At 35.7% G+C, this 18,438-nt stretch overlaps 1 protein-coding gene across 1 annotated transcript in view; it reads right to left on the reverse strand.

The window, feature by feature from the left end:
• Window positions 1–2,233: 2,233 nt before the first annotated feature.
• LOC126201522 (microtubule-associated protein futsch-like) overlaps window positions 2,234–18,438 on the reverse strand; it is a 461,240-nt gene continuing 445,035 nt past the window's right edge. The window contains exons 18-23 of the mRNA XM_049936792.1: window positions 14,783–14,845; window positions 14,635–14,694; window positions 8,941–9,016; window positions 4,452–4,581; window positions 3,690–3,841; window positions 2,234–3,290 (exon numbers count right to left, since the gene is read on the reverse strand). Coding sequence (XP_049792749.1) covers window positions 3,167–3,290; window positions 3,690–3,841; window positions 4,452–4,581; window positions 8,941–9,016; window positions 14,635–14,694; window positions 14,783–14,845 — 605 coding nt within the window. The 3' untranslated portion in view covers window positions 2,234–3,166. The remainder of the gene's footprint in view (window positions 3,291–3,689; window positions 3,842–4,451; window positions 4,582–8,940; window positions 9,017–14,634; window positions 14,695–14,782; window positions 14,846–18,438) is intronic.

Below are 18,438 nucleotides of genomic sequence, written 5' to 3' on the forward strand. Positions count from 1 at the left end.
TAGTCGGTGGATGTCATACTTTGCTGCAACACTGCTCGACAGAAGATGATGTCAGTACCGCACCAATAGGTCAATGCAAAAGGTTCCATCCCAGATGTTAGCAGAAAGAAGTTTGTTTGGTACTTACCCAGGTGGCTTGTGAGGTTCACAGGTAACAAAAAGGGTCACCTGTAAACCTAAAGGTTGATGAACTCCACCAGGAGATGCCAAACCTGAGGCTTGCTGGTTCGATTCCAGGACGGGGCACTTCGCACCATGCCGTAGCTGCTTGTTAATAAAGCAACGAGTGGATTCATAAGGAGAAGACTGCACCACTGCTGCAGAGGGTCACGGGCATGGTACTAAATGGAAGAATATGCCACCTGGTGATCTGCTATAACACAAGCCGTCACCTTATTAACGATCATTGGAATCCACCACACCACTGCCATGAGGAATTGAGTGAGTTAAAACACACTATATTACTCTGTTTCTTTAAAGGGTCTTATATGTCAATAAATGACTAATAGTAGAACCATCAATGTTTCAGTCACACCTCACCCACTGAGCCAAGTAAAGAACCCAGTCCATCACCCAAACGTGTTGCTTTCCCTCCCGCCGTTCCTTACAAAATAATGGCCTTTGCTCCCCTCTGTCACTGACACTCAATAAGTGTCACAAAACCACAACCCACTACAGTACCTTAAATCCCATATTGTTTTCATTGCAAAACTGAAATAAAATGTTTGAATTGTTTTTATTTATTTATTTTTTGCCATCTTGAACTTTTAACATGAAATGTTTGTCATCATCTTAACTCAATAACAGCAATCAATGCAAAGTGGAAGGTTGACAATTGTGTATGACACTTTCATAGTAGTGTTGGTCGTACAGAAATTGTTGGTGAAAGCCTAGCTTTCAGTTATCCTTCTCTCATCATATGTGATACATTCCTGACTTCAGATTTATCTGCACTGTAATAACTACTGCCAATACTGCTACAGTATGAGATATAATGTTGAAATTTCTTGGAGTTAGAAATATAATATTAACATCATTCGTATATATTTTTATTTGGAATGTGTTGGTTCCTGATAACTTCTTTTAATGTTTTGAACACACAAGCAACTGACCTAAGAATCCCACAAGTGTTTTGACTTCAGTATTATATCAGATGTGTCTGCAACTCATGGTCTAGTCATTAGCATTGTTGCCTCTTGATCATGGGGTCCCAGGTTCGATTACCGGTTGGCTTGAGGATTTTCTTGGCCTGAGGACTGGGTGTTTTTGTAATCCTCATATTTCATCATCATTCAGGAAAATGGTGACACTGGACAGTGAAAAGACAGAATTTGTACGGGCACCAATAACTATGCCACTGAGTGCCCCCAAACCAAACATCGTCATAGCAAATGTTATTTTGTAAACAACATAAACCAAAAATGGTACATGCTGAGATGTGATGCATATACAGGATGATTTCATGAATCATTTAAGATATCATAATTCTGCTTCTGCCCAAACTAATTGTGAAAAAATTCTCAAATATATGATGTATAGTGTCTTTTCATAGTTATATTAATGACAGAGATATCGGTATTAAGTTCACTTTTTCAACTGAAACGGTAGTAATTTCTACTCTAGTATTGATAGTTCTAAAACAGACTATTTCAACAGTGTTTTACTTTTGAAAACCCAATTAGTAGTTTTGTAAAAGTGACAATATTTATAAATTGTGCTTTATCTGTTTTGTTTTATCTGTTTTGTTTTATTTGTCTTATTTGGAAGATTGTGTAGCTACACAAAACTGTCACCTCAGGCCCATGGGGCATTGCAGCTTGATGCAGGTAAGAGCGTCTACTTACAAAAGCAGAATAGTGGAAAAAAGTTTGATTCAAAACTGATACTAATCACACTTGGTCACATGTTTGGAATGACACACCTACTGCAAGGCAAAGAATGTGGCACCAGTGGTGATTCACAAATTAACAATGGTAACAGTTCTACTCGTGGTTTTGACAGAAGCTTGAAAGAAATATGCAGAAAAAGTTGAATGGATTTGTGAAACAAGACAGTTAGGTGCAAAGATTAATAAATAAGTGAATGAGTGAATGGATGGTAGATGACTAAAGATCTGTGTCCTGTTGCCCTGGTTGCAGTTCTTCCATCTCATTATGTCCATTTCTTTATTTGCATTGTGTATTGTGGTATTTTGTTCACAGGATGTGAAGGTTAGATAAAAGAAACAGCAACATTACTTTCAAACAGTTGAACCTGTTTATTTTTTTAATAAAAAGCTTCATTTCATCTTATTCATTAGTAAGCCCTAAAATTCAGATACAAAATTAACAATCGAAAGACATAACTACACCAATTTGTTTGGCTGAAAATAAAAATCTGAAAACACAACTTTATTGCCAGACTTGTACAGTGATGATGTTATAGTTTTAAATTAGAAATAAAAAATGTTAATTGCATCCACTGCAAATTATGCCCCAGCTAATTACTTCTGTGTTAGATCATATGTCTCATCTACCTGCAAAGGCTGGGTGTAAAATGTAGCACCAAGAAAGTACATTTTAGAAGCACCAAATGCTTAAATATATGTGGAAACATTTTCCCTTGTCTGCTTCTGTTGAAGCTTTTTAGTAGAATATGAAAAAAACAAACAAACATAAAATAGTAAATTTTGTAATTATGTGGTACTGGCAACTATTAATATTTTTATATAAAATGTATAAAACTGTAAATGAGTTAAGTACAAAAGAACTATGATATTTGGTGATTATACTTAACGTACTGGAGCTCATGGCTAGCATAAAAAAATCTTAACAACATTATTAATCTCATCCATCATTTGCTTCTATGTTTAACATAGATTTGTACCATTGTTTCTTTTGCAACAAACATGATCTATTTTTTTTTTTAAATAATCAGAAATATCTTATAAAATATAGAGTTTGTGCAAGTGCAGTGGTACATCATCAAATATTGCTATAACAGAAAGTCAGTCATAACAAAGATAATATCCATTAATTAAACACCTATTTTACAACAATGTACAGACAGAATACTTCTTTTTAATGGAACTTAAAACATTATAACACTCTTAAAACACATTTTAAAATATTAGAAAACAAACAGAGCTTTTGATAGGAACATTGATTCTACTCGTAAACTAAGGTTTTCAGTCTTCATCCTTGAAGCGGCGGTAAACAGACTGAACATATGTAAATACACATTTCCAATCAGGCTTACGCATCATTACCATGTCCTCAACATCAAGCAATGGTGCAATGCCTGCTTTTTCACTGAAAAAGAGAAACAGTCTACTGTTAGTTTATCTGTTGAGAACATGAAATTGATGACAGCACAACAGATTTTGAAAAAAAGATGTTCAAAATTCAGCGTACTAATAGAATATACATGTGTACATAGCTGGTGAAGAACAGTTGAACATGTCAGTTTCCTTTAGAAATTGATTATAATTCAAGTGCAAACATAATATTTTATCACAGTTCCTGAAATGTTACGGTTAACAAAAGATTGACAGGTAGATGCACTAGGATTGTATATTACTTTACATAAATGGTAATGATCAATCTATCATTTCAGAATAATATTTTTCCAGTTGTAAAATTAAATGACATACGGCTTCCCGAATAATTCCATCTTGAAACAATCATTTAAAATATAAAACTAGAACTTACTCAGCCACTGTGAAAGCAAGTTCGAAGTTTTTTCGCCGCTCTTCAGGACGTAATGAATCGTAGTCAAAGGCATCAGGAAGGAAATGATGGATGAGGGCACAGAATGCTAGCCCATTGCTCCAGCTTGTTGAAAAGTTGTCTATTTGAATGTTCTATAACAAAAAGTAAGAAAAATTTGATAAAGTTTTTAGATGAGGTAATTATCAAATTGAATTATTTTTGCTTTTCTATCCTACAATAACTACATTTACCAATGATGCTTCAGCAATAGCAGCTGATTTAACAATGCTTGTAGATGCAATACCATTAACAAATGCCACACTAAATTATATTATGAACATACATGTAAAACAATTATTTGTTTCCATTGCAGAAGGGAAAAAATACATAGACTGAAGAACCACTACTTAACTCACATATGTGTGCATGAATTTCATTAAAGACACTCACAAGACCAAACAAACCACAAATGTTATATACATATCACTCACAGGCCATAATATATACGAGTGCTAAAAATGTTCACATTACTACAGGCATAACACACATAAAATTTGTAACATAAATGTCTATCTTTATAGTGCAACACACCAAACTGTTTATATCTTGTACAAAATTTGACATACAAGTGTTAATAAAGCACACAACAGGTAAGACAAATGACCACCACAATGCACCCAGTCAAGTAAGGGGTTCAAGTGCTGTCACTAACAACAAGCGCAATAATTCAGACCATGCAAGTGCATAGTGTTGCTTTTGTACCTTGTACTCCTTGGTCTTGCTCTGACACCAGAACAGAAGTCTGTCCTTGACCGCTGAAGCGCTCCGACACAGCTTAGGATCCGTGAATTTAAAAATGGGGGCTGCAGTGCCCCCAGGGGTCTTAGGGGAGCTGCAGGGGACGCACAGATATAATGTCAAGAACTGCCCTCGGTTAGTTAGAGAGGATGGGTACAAGCAAAAGAAAGCATAAAGAAGCATGATAATTTTTTCACCATAATTAATAAGGCCACCGTTGCTTCTCAACAGAACTGGCACAGAAATTACAACGTTAGTTAAGGATAAGATCTAGGCTTGAAACTTTGAGTACAGTAAAATGTAACTGATGTTATAAACCTACATGCCAGTGCTTTACAAGTACCATTGACTACAGTGATTTGATACATACATTTTAAGCATTTACAGTTTGTCATTGTATAAACGCTGAATCATATAATTTGAAAGGTACATTATTCATTATCTGAAGAACTTAAATCTCAATTTTCAATGCATGTTAAAAACTTAGAAGTAGTACATAGAAGCTAGGAAAATGATATGAATTGCATCAGTCTCAATTTCCTTATTTATGAGATACAAGACCAGTTTCAAAGAAAAAGATCACTTATGTTAGTAGAAAGAAATTACTTTTAACTATCTTCATGTAAGCCCACATTCAAACTTAAGTTGCTGTTGAGCTGTCAAAAATTTGCTTGCATCAGAAGAGGAAAAAACTTGTGCTCCCTAATTGTGATACAATGCCGTACATTTGACATTGCTTGTATGCTGTTGCCTACACAAGTTGTGTGACCATTTACTGTAAAAGTCAAGATATGTTTCTCTGTACATAGTACATCTTCAAAGCCCAAACTGTTTTTGACAAGAAAGAGATAGATTACTACCAACATCCCTTAATCATGTGTTTAATATAGGTTATGTAGGTCACAACATGGCAACTGTAACAGTAAATATAATCCAAGCTTATTGTGACAAACTTGATTTCTGGCATTAAAATTTTCAAGTGATAATCTGGAACAGTTGTGATTTATATACAAAGGATAGTAAAAACGATTCAGAAACATAGTCGATGTAGCCTCCATTTAACTGACTGCACCAAATTATATTCCACCTATGAATAACTCAATATCTGTCTTAGGCTATGAGGAGATCTGGTGGTGGGGCAACGGTACTTTCCTTCCCAGTTAACCATTGCTATATACGGAACAAAGCATTTGCAAGTTAGAAAATAATTGTCTATTCTTGCTTCTCCTTAAAAATAGTCTGTTCCAGTTTTCCCTGAAATGAAACGGAACTACGCAAGGCAAATTCAAGATATATCAAACAATGGAAAATCCAGGATGGAATGTAACAATATTATGAAAAGTAAAGATGCTACTCACCATATAGTGGATATGCTGAGTCACAGATAGGCGCAACAAAAAGACTCTCACAATAAAATTTTTCAACAGTTAAAGCTTTTGTCAATGATAGACAACAGACATGTGTTTTTGTTGTGCCTATCTGCGACTCGGCATCTGCACTATATGGTGAGTAGCAACTTTCCTTTTCAGAATATTGTTAAATTCAGGATATAAGATATTGTTGCTGGCACATGAGAAGGAAACCTTCCTTTAAATATCAGTTAAAACCTTTTGTGCACTTTTCACACTTAAACACGAAGTTTTTCGAACACAAAGTGATGGAAGAATTCATTAATGTAAGTTTCATCAACAATTTATGTTGAAATTTCGGATTATAGTAGGAGGTGGAAGTTTACGTATTGGACACATGCTGAGTGTCACTACTGAAACACAGGTTTATGTTAGGTTCAGAGATATAATAAATAGGTAAAGGGGGTACTAGCAAGTTCACATACCGGGATCACATATGTGATAGTAGGAGAGAGGGGTTCTAAAGAGACTTACAATCTTACTTTAAGTTCGGTGGGGGGGGGTTTGGAGTTTGCTTGTCTTTTGGGTTGTGAAGATTTGATGCAAACATGGTCACATTAACAATTCTTATTTTTAATGGGACTCAAACCACTATAAAATGCAGTAGGCAGAAGAGAAGTTTAAGGAATCTGCATACAATAACAAACAAGTCTAGGGCTATGGAAATCTGTAATGACTGCTAGCACCCAGAATTGGCAGTACATTTTAGTGTGGGAAAACTTAAATTTGAGGCTTTTTTGTGTGTGAAATTGGGCTGTGTTAGACAAGAAGGTCATTTAAAAGTGAATATCTGACAGAAATAATCAGTTAATGGACTAAGCAGCAGAGTGTTAAGTGAGAAAACATACTTAGGTAATAAGGTAGTTGACTAATCACAGAAACCAATCACTAATTGTTAATTAATAACTGGTTGTTGTCATTCATTAAATACCAGATCTGTTATGAATACAATAATAACATAATTATGTAAATTTAAATATGGTGGAATATTTTTTCACTATCCGTGACTCATGAACTTCATTGTTTTTGCATGGGTCATTGCTGAACAAGAGTTTGGCATCACCAGAAAACGATAGTGGAATTTATGTGAAGTTTGCAGAAATATAGTTCAGTTTATAGATCTGGAATTCTTTATGGTGATAGAGAGTGATAAGCAACAAGGATGAAAATGTCTTGACTGCTGCTAGCATATTACAGAAATGGTCCTTATTTGACTACTGAAAGTGATGGCAGCATGGAAGAAGACAGGTATGAATCTACCCCCTTGTGAACTTCTGAGCAGTATTACTTCATGAGCAATGTAATTTTGTGTTAGATTTCAGAACCTTGTAACACATGGCATTGTTTTCAATGAAAAAGATAAAAAAGATCAAAACAGAGGCACACATTCTGGAAGAAGACAATTATACTGTAACCTTTGAAAATACTGTCTCATCCTCTGCTTTCTTAACAGCAGGGTAGATCCAGGTTTTTGCATTTTCACTCTAGGTTGTCAGTATCAATGATTCAAAAGACCTCAGTGGATTTTACATTTACTTTCCTGCACTTCACCCTCTCTCCCAAGCATACATATTGCTTCCTTTCAGACTATATATTTTTTTGCTACACCTGTAATTCTTGTCTTCATCTCATCCAATAGCAACCACCAATTTACCCAATCTGTCCCTCACTACTTGTCTAATTGCTGTTATTCCTTTATTTGTGGTATTTTCTTTTCAAAATTAAATATCCGTGGTATCCATATGTTGTATCAGTAGTAAGCGTGTGTGGGTTTGGGGAGGGGGGTTCACCTGCACACTGAGGTTAGCTTTCATTTTGTTGAGTAACTGTGATCTCAAATACGAAAGCCTCTTAATGTATTTAACAATGAAAGTAGTATTAAATATTGTTAACACATTTTAACTATCTCTATGTATCTATTATCCATTCTTAACAAAAATTTCTCCAGTATCTTGTACCAAGTCAGCAGCTAATTATTCTCAGCACAGTAAGTCTGCATCTGCAGGTTGCAGTGCCTTCCTTTCCATTTTTTATTTCATACTTGTTGTGCTGAACTTATCCTTTTGTATTCCTGACACATATTACATCTCTATTGCTCCCACATTCTATTAATCTTGTTCTCATTAGGTGGGAAGTAGTAAACAGAATGAATCTTCCATAAAAGAAAATATGTATTCATAAACTGTTTAGCCTACAAAAGAAATATAAAACTGAATTTCACTTATCAATTGATTTATGAAGAAGTCGACAGTAATTATTGAGAACTATTGACCTATGTGAACATGAAACTGCATCTATATATGTGTCTCTTTGCTTACTTCTTCCAACTTTTAAAGAAGCTGATTGCTGATTTGTGACTACAATTAAAATTTAATGACTCTTTTCTCTTCACAAATTTTTCCCTTTATAGACTCAAACAATGTGAACGATAGGGAAGTATCCACAAATAATATGTATAGCAATCAATTGCACCACAAAAAAATCATATTCTGTAGATAACTAGTTTTTTCAGCATCTTCCGTGTGTTTTTCAGTTGTAGACCCAGCCATGACTTAGCATTTTTACTACTGTATCTACCACAAATTCTCTACACCTTTGCTCCCCTCTTGCAAGCAAACAGAACAAACATTTGATTCTAAAAGCTCTGGCATGGTACTGATTTATACTGTTGCTACTGATCCCAACACAGTTTCTCGTGAGTAAGGTATTTGTATTTATGTTGTACTGTCCTCACTTGTTGTCACAAACTTTTACTTTTAAACTGCACAATTAAAGATACAATTAAATTTGGTAACTCCTGTAAAGTAAATAATTTGTCAAGACAAATGTTTGACATGAAATAAAGTTTAAAGATGTTTTTACCCCACAGCAACAAGTTAATGTACATGCGCTACTTCATTTATCAGAAACTTCACCTGTAAAGGACACACAGTACAAACAAACGTCTCAAACTGCACTAAACATTGCAAATTATTTGAAGGTGATAAGTTGCTGTGATATTTCTAACTATAAATAAGTACTTGAATGCCAGCAACAGTTCTTACCTTGGTGCAGATTGTGAGTTTTGGCGATCCATTTCCTGGAACTTGGCAAAAGGGGACATCACTTTCCCAGGAGGAGCTATGTTGAGACAAAGGAACATGAGTGTTAGGTGTAAAATAGATGCAAAAGAGCAGTGGAAGATACATACTTTTACACTGAAAGCTTGAAACATTAATAAAAACTGCTTAAAACAATGCATCTCAATGGACGTCAATGCACATAATAATCAGGAATTATGAGTGTCTGTATTTTATTCCAGTTGGTTCTAAATCATCACTGACTTTTACAGAAACAAAGCATGTGAAAGTATTCAGTAACAAATGATCTGTTAACAATATGTATAAAGGGAAAGGGTGTTTAAATAAAACTGAATGTTACAAAATATGTAGCAGTTCTAAGACTGAGAAGCAATAAAAAGGGGAACCAACTGGATTGAAACAACATCACCATGTCTGAACAAATATTTTAGGCAGAAGGAGGAAATATACTTGTGAGATGCCAAAACCAGACAACATCCTCTGGGCTGACAGACATACAATTTCTCACTTTCTCTTGACAGTCACTATTTGAAAGTTCAGGAAGCTAGATACTGAATAGTCTTCTTTTTTAACATCCAAAAGGGTGTAAGTTGAAAATGGACTTTAATTAATGAATTTAATGGAATTACACTTGCTGAAGCAAGTACTGATCATCTGCATATGTTTGTCACTAGCTGGGTTGTCATACAAATAAAAATGCTTTATTCACATCTTTACATGCAATCAGTGTGATCAAAAGTTGACATTTAAAGAAATAAATAAGCAAAATGTGGGCAAATGTCACGTAATAGAAGATAGATCCACTGCCCTTTTAAGTAAATGACAATAAATAATACATACAGCTGCAGCTCTCAAAATGGAAAATTCTTTACAAATTTCCTCAGTGTGTTAAAAGGAAGTAATTGAAAACTACAATCGGGATAGAGGACAATTTACAAATGTGTAACCCCATTTAACCGATGAATTTCTGGCAGGTTAGTAGTGACAGATTTAACTATTTTCAAAATAATATCTGCCCTGAAAGTCAAGTTACTGTGATCATGACTTTTGAGATTCCTTATATAAATGCTCTACCCCGATGTCAACTCCCAGCAACCTACTGCTCCACAAGGTGGCACAATAATTAAAACACTGAATAAACTTTCAAGAGTGGAGTTCAAACTGCCATTCAGCCATCCAGATTTAAGTTTTCCATGCTTTGTACAAATCACGTGAGGCAAATGGTGTGATGGTTTCTTTGAAAAGGATATGTATATCTTTGACTTGACAAAGCTAGTGCTCAGTCTCCTGGCATCATTAACAGGATGTGAAACACTAATCTGGCTTCCTTTCTTCTAACAGCCGACCTTGTTAGTAGTATTTGTATTCAGTAATACATAAAACAGTATGTCTATAGTGTACTCAACAGACAAAAATGAAGAAATTACACCACAATTACAAATACTGCAAGGATTCCATCATCTTGACTTTATGATGAAGTTCCCTCAGCAGCAAGTGAAGCATTGACTGATGGTTACCAATCTGTTCTTATGCTTGGGGTGGTTCATATGACTGTATTATAAAAACTTTAAGGTTTAAAAAACCTTTAATGACTTTAGCAGGTCCTATGTATATGGTACGATTTGTAGCAGATATAGTATAGAATCTTATACAACATTACCTTTTATGAAACATTGTGAAATTAAAACTGTGTATACAACTGGCTTTCAAATGTACATCTCTGCTTTTTGCAGGTGATGCTTTTACCATACAAACTTCTCCCATGAAAGGCAAATCTGAATCTGGATTAATCACACAGTTTCACACGCACTCTGTTGCAGACTGAAAGCTTATATGTGTAGTGCATGTGACATACGCTGTAACTAGTAATGATAATGATGTATTTGACTGAATAGTTTTGATATTATCAGCTAATTTGTTGCAAGTATGTGCATAATTCTTACAGTGATGCATGCATGTTCTTTTGAAAGGCCACACGTGTAGCAGTGCTATGCCGTCCACAGAGGGTGCCTCAGACCTGTGTGTGTGTGTGTGTGTGTGTGTGTGTGTGTGTGTGTGTGTGTGTGTGTTTGAGAGAGAGCCTCAGTTCTCTGTGTGTACAGCTACAGCTCTTTGTTGTGTATGTAACCAGTTCTTGCTTAATGTTACTTAAATACTGCACTGTAATGTTACTTAAGTACTGTGTTCAGAGTGAAAACAGACAGCTGTGTCCCTTCTCTGTGTTGATCGTAGCACAGCTGACATCATTTCAACACTGAACACTGGCTTCTAGTTAACGCAGAAAGGGAACTACCAAATATATTTTTGTCCATTTTATTTGCATACCAGCACACATTCAAGGAGAAATGGTTTAATTTTACAGAGGTTTCCGGCTTGCATTTGAAGAGAAATGATGTAATTTTAGTGCCATTTCTTTGATGCCCAAGTTGCCGAAGTGGCGTTGTCAAATCGAAAGACTTCCCGGCGAACGGTCTACCCGACGGGAAGCCCTAGTCACACAACATTTATTTATTTAGTGCCATTTCTGGCCTGCTTTCAAATAGAAATGGCATAATTTTAGTGCAGTATCTGCAGTGTGCCATAGACCACTAGCACATGATAACCAGTGACCATGGCTGATACAATCCACATCTTGGAACCTGACTTAGAAAATAGTTCAGGATATAATGGTGTTGTCACTTCTGTGTTCCAGAATGACCTAGGAAGACATGGCAGTTCCTACCCTTTTGTTCTCTTGGGTCACCACATTGATCCATAGAATGCAACACATCTGTAGAAACTCTGCCTCATCTTTGGTCTTTAGAACATGACACACATTTCAGTGCTCAATCTTGGAACCAATCGCACTTTTCTTAGCGACAATCTGCTGAATTCTATAATTTGCCAAGATTTCTGATATTTTTATATTGTGGGATTGTTCTCGAGTCTGTTTGGAAATGTCATTGTGATGATTTCTGCAATGCTTATTGCTTGTAGCAAACTCTGTTTCTCACAGCAGCAGTCTTCATCATATACACAAACTGCACAAGTCTCTCAATATGCTTATTGCAGTGATATGAGGGTTGTGCCACTCTGTCACTGTGTAACAAGTTTGCAGTGGAACATGTTAAGCATGAGCAGAGAGAATCATTTAAGAGGTTGTTGGTTGAGAGTAAGAGTAAGCATTATTGATTTGTTGCCCTGTATTTGGTTACACGATGGTGTATGTCTGATGTTTCTCTAAAGATTGTATTTGCATTGCCAGATGTACTCAGTCAGATCATAGCAATAGTTTTCTAATAGTGTGATGTCTGTTCCATTCCATTATATGAAATTATTGCAAAACACAGAACTGAATAGTAAATATCTCTCTGATTGAAGCAGCTACAAACAATGTGCACAATGGACAGAACTGTTGCAAAGAGGTATAAGTACAAAATGACTGATAGACTGAACACAACTTTATTCCACGGTAGCATTAACAATTCCAATCACTTCTGGCATCACGGTGCTCAGAGTACCATGTTAGTATTTTTCCTTGAAACTGCATGTGCAAGCATAGAGTATGAGGAATTCTTGCGGAGCTGTTCTCAAAATGTCACTCTGGCCGAGTGGTGTAGTGCACGGACTATTACTTTGTCAGCTCATGTTCAGTTCCCACTGAAGGCAGCATTTTTTTCCTCATTTTATTTAATTCCTCACAATGTTACACTATTAGTTATAAAATTTCAATATGTTTAAACAGTTCAATTTCTATACATAAAATTAATATATTCAATTTAATTAAAATTACTACTCACATAAGTCAAAAGGCTATAGGCTAAATGGCGGTAAAAAAAGTGAGTGTATGAGGAAATTTAGTATTAAAAGTTATCTATAGGTGATCTGTTAAAGAGGCCTTTCCCCAGTATATCTTTGAAGGAGAAAGTGCCAAGTTGTTAAAGAGTTAGACAGATCTACTTCAAATGTAAATCTACCGGAGGGGTGTGAGACCAAGCACGCCAATTTGGCTTACACAAAACTGAAAATTTTGAAATACTTGCAAAATATTTTGATCAGCATTTTAATAATCTTGAGCCAGTCTATATGCTTGAATACTCACACACTCATGAAAATCTAGACTAAGAATTACCCCCAACTACCATAGAAATAGAAGAAGTTATTAAAATGTAACAAAGCTAATGGAGAAGACAATATCTCAGAAGAACTTTTGAAATGGTCTCTATCTAAAGTAAAAGTTGGCCAAGTGCAAGTACGACCAGCACTCTGAGGGTTCCACATAAATTTAATTATATAAATTATATACATATTGATCTCAGGAATCGAGAACCTGACGATTTTTCGATATCAGTGCTGGGAAGATATTGGTCACAGGAATTCCAAGATTTTGAGAATGTTTTAAGTTTTAAATTTAAATTTTCTGTATAATTTTGAATATGCTATTGTAATTACAGATAAAATGGGTCTCAACAGACGGACAGAATGACAATTGGACAAAAAAATAACAAAAAAATATTTTTTCATGTGATATAATTACAAATTAAAAATTTTCAGATTTTTTCCCCTAACTTTTACTGTGAAACCTTGCTTCTTGGCAAATTTCATGGCTGTAGCTCAACGGGAAGTACCCTATAGGTTTTGATGAATGAGTTTGAGTGTGTCAATATATAGGACATAAATTGCCATATCTATCGATGGTAGTGACGTAGTAGCTTAAATGTTTTACACTACCAGGGGATTATAAACCTTAGTGTGTGACATAAATTTCAGCTTTATGTGTCTACCCATTCCTGAGAAAAAAGGGCTTTAAGAGCCGGACAGACGGACAAGAAGACGGACAACAAAGCCATCCTATAAGCGTTCTGTTTTTACTGACTGAGGAACAGAACCCTAAAAAGGAACTAAAATTAATCTTTGAGAAAAATTTCTAGGGGAGTGGAAGGTGGCCTTGATACATCCACTACATAAGAAAGGCAATAAAAAAATGCTAACAACTTCAGAGGAATTTCTTTGTAAACAGCTGAATAGGACATATTTTCCAAGATTATACTAAATATAATAGAAACAACATTGGAGAGTAATTTGGATGAATATCAAGGTGGTTTAAGAAAGGGCAGATAAGAGTTCTGAACAAATATTTAATAAGTCAATCATCTGCCACAGATCACTGTCTGTTGATCTCCAAAAGTTCACAGTAGGTCACCTAACAGTGATAGCCCAGTGGTTAAGAGCAGGGGCTGGCAATCTGTTGGCTCAGATTTGATTCCCATTGCTGTGTGTTCAATTTATATATGTAAAATTAATATAGTCAATTTAGTTATGATTACTATCCTTGTGAGTCAAAAGGTTATACGCCACCACATTGTAGCACAATGGAAAAATTTGCATGAACCACCACTGGTATCAACATATAGAGTAGTAAGTTTATAAGACCCTCATTTTCTGAACATATTTTAGCTTCTTCCATACCAGTATATGAAGAACTCCTCTTCTGAATTGAATGCATCTTAACATTCCAGCAGACCATTAAACTAACACTGTATGATATTCTGTCAAGTACAAACAAATGCATAAATATTGTAATTATAAAAAGACAGAGCCCTAAAGCCTCATGTATTCAGCTGTTATGGGTACGTAACTGCTACTAAATTACACTGAAAAATATCTGTAGTTTATTACCTCTTGATGTTTTACTCTTTCCCACAGAAGTGGCAGAGAAACTTGACGTTTTGGTAGTTACTGCAAACAGAAACATAAAATTTATAAATCAGTAATACTAAACTCATTGTGAATAATAAAACGAGATGGAATAATCCATTGTTCATACCTTCAGTTCGAGTGACGACATTGTCTTCTACTGATGATGACTGGATTGTGGATTCAGACTGGCCTATGTGAAAAAAGGACAAGAATTAGGCTGTGTTCATAACTTTAAAAATAATAAAACAAAACTAATGCGTAAGCCTAAACAAACTTGTATGCACAGAATAACAAATTACTTTTTGTCATTGTGCCATATAATTTAGAGGCTCCTTCAGTTATAGCCACTCCATAACACTTTAGTCCTTAATGCAGTGATTTCCAGTAATGCCTTTCAACTGACTGAGGGCTGGTGTTTCAGATGTTTACATCATAACAAAACTATCCTAGAAGAAAAATCTTGGATCACTCTGCTAGTAGTTTTTATGGTGTGTCATTCAGATTATTTACACAGGATTGGCAAATGCTCAGCTATATCAAAAGTAAAATGAATGCGGCTAACGTAAAACACGACTCTCCATGCATAATTATTATTTGGTACCTGTAGGTACAGGTTGTTTTTGGTCTCCACACAAAACATGGAAGTTAAATTTCCACAAACCACAATAAAGGATCAGATATGCAGAGTGACATGTGTGTAGTACCTGAACATGCAAGTTTAGCATCCAAGACATTAAAAAAACTTATGAATAATTTCACTTTTAGTCTCATATAATATGACTATACAAAATGTCCACAGATTAAGTACCAAATTATTATTACAGTCATGATAGGTATTTACCGTATTTACTCGAATAGAAGCCGCACTTTTTTTCTGGTTTTTGTAATCCAAAAAACCGCCTGCGGCTTAGAATCGAGTGCAAAGCAAGCTGAAAAATGTTGGTGGGTGTCGCCACAACTAACTTCTGCCGTCGAATATATGTAGCACTACACAGGCATGCTTTGTAGGCACCAAGATAAATACTGGCACCAAAACCTCTGCATCAGTAAATAAATTTTAAAAAAAAGGTGGAAGACGAGCTTTTTTCCTCCGCCCCGAGTTTCGACCACTGCATTTTGGTACATTATCCAAAGAAGTAAATACAAATTCCGTATTGTTCATCTTCGAATGTAGCAGCATTTCAATGTACTACAAAAATCCGACTGGCAAGACTGAGATGTTTGTCAATATGGCCAACTCTACATTCTGAATTTTTTACTACCTGTGAGAAGAGATGGTTGCTAATAGGAACTTTTATGAATTGAGAATCACATGCAGAATTCTCTTCACCATAAGAATAATACGAATATAAACATTTTGCCATGTATTGTTTCGTGTTTGCTGCTATCTCATTTAAATCCTGTGTGCCTAATAAACTACGAAACTAGAGAGAGACAACAGCAAACGTGGAAGAATATACATATCATGTCATGTTTATATTCGTATTATTCTTATGCCTAATAGTGATACAGTCAGAAATGAAGCACGGCAATTGACTACATTTTTAAATCTAAGATGACTCTAATTTCTGTGCAGCATGTAATGAACTAAAGAGGCGCCTGCAAAGATTTTCAAACGGAGAAATATTTTCGCTAAACTTTCGTTCAGAACATCATCTATCATACGCAGTCTATTATTTGATTCTTGTTGATCATTATCAAAGGAAGCAGTAGTGTAAGTAACAACAAATAGCAGTCTCTTGCCTTTGTTTCGCTAATGAGACGATTCCTCTCTTTTTTTTTAATTGTAAGCGGCGGTAGCGTGCACGAAAGCAAGCCATGCCGCGAGCGGCGACAGGCCGTAAACACGCACTATCAGAATGCGACAAACAATGCATGACACAGTACAGTAATGCATTTTCAGCTTAGAGTGACGTAAACACCTATAACACAGAAAACGGCGCTTATCAGATCAAAGAAAAATAAGCAATCAATTCAAACCAGATGAAGCACGTGAAAAAGGAAGGGTACCTGTAAAAATATGGAGCGCCCGACGCATAGCAATGGCTACCTGGTAAACCTTAACTGCTAAGCTTACGTCTCGAACCAAACTACTGTAGCTGTATCATCATTCATTCAACCTAAATTATGTCTCATATTACAATAGACCAACTTTGTTTCGATTTGGAGATGGCATAAAACTTTTCTCTCTCCTTGAATTTCGAGTCTCAAATTTCAGGTGTGGCTTAGATTAGAAATTTTTTTTTTCCTTGATTACAAGTCTCATTTTTCAGGTGCGGCTTAGATTCGAGTAAATAGGGTATATACACTATCTGTGCAGAATAAACAATAAATCATTTCAGGTTCAAATTGAGCATAGATCTCCCCTGATCAACTTAGGGCTTGAATGCCTGAGAGTGAAGTACCAATCATTTGGCAGATAATGGAAGTGACTTGTGATTAGTTATTCTCGTCCCTGACAACAAACAAGGAACTTGTAGCTGAAGTGAGCTTTGCTGAATGATAGATATTTAATCATAAGTGTTATTCTAAATGATTGCCAGGGATTCATTTCTTTTTTTCCAGATGCAATGGAAAACATAGGTAAACTCTCAAAGTTTAGTTGTGCAACAATTGCAGGCAGCCTAAGTTACTGGACAGATGTCAGTTATAGCAGTGTTTATAAAATTGCAGTAAGACCAGAGCACTTTATACTCTTGAATATAATCAGCATCAGATCCTTAGTATTATCTGCCTCCATTTTACTAAGAAATAGGGGAAAGACCCTCCATCTGAAATCTCAAGCAATAGTGAATCATATCAGGGAAATTTATCACCACAGCTCTAAGAAATTGACTTCATGAGGCAGCAGAAAATGGCCTCTACCTCAAACCAAATTATATCAACAAAAATAATCAATTTTCGAAAATACCGTATAACGTAACTGTATAGATAAAAAATCAGCTGACCAAGCAGCGGCAGGAGAACACACATATAAAAGGTATTACATATGCAAGCTTTCAGAGCCACTGGCTCCGTCTTCTGGCAGAAGGGTTTAAGGGAAAGAAGTGGCGAAGGAAAAGGGCTGGTGAGGCTTAGGAAAAGGGCTAGAGTTTGGAAAAATCACTAAGAACATCAGGTCAGGGGAGACTTACAGGACAGAGTGAAAAGGAAAGACTTATTGTTGGGGACTGCATTGGATGAGATTTGAAAACCTTAAGAGCTTAAAGGCAGAAGGTATGGTAATATGCAAGACAGAAATTACTGCTAAAACATTGTGCATGAGATAATAAGAATGAAAAGCTAAGTGCATTGTACGTGATAGAGGTGGGAGGGGGATGGTGAAAAATGGACAGATCAAAAAATGAAAGAATTAGAACACTAAAACCAAGTGAAGAAGGAAATAATACTGTGAAGAAACGCTGAGACCGAAGAAATTAATGTAAATTAAGGCCAGCTGGATGGTGGGAACTGAGGATATGCTGTAGCACCAGTTCCCTTCTGCAGAGTTCTGAGAAACTGGAGTCTGGGGGAAAAATCCAAATGGCACATATGGTGAAATAGGCACTGAGGTCACGACTGTCATGTTGTAGTGCACGCTGCACAACAGGGTATTGTGTGTTGCCAGTATACGTCCTCTGACTATGTCCATTCATCCTAACTGATAACTTGGTAGCAGCCATGCCAATGTAAAAGGTCAAACATTGTTTATGTAACAGCTAGTATATGATATTTGCCATTTCAAATGTGGTTCTCCCTTTGATAGTATATGTTCTGCCATATACTGGACTGGTATAGGTGGTA

This window comes from Schistocerca nitens, chromosome 1, assembly GCF_023898315.1.
Source record: "Schistocerca nitens isolate TAMUIC-IGC-003100 chromosome 1, iqSchNite1.1, whole genome shotgun sequence".
Classification (NCBI taxonomy): domain Eukaryota; kingdom Metazoa; phylum Arthropoda; class Insecta; order Orthoptera; family Acrididae; genus Schistocerca; species Schistocerca nitens.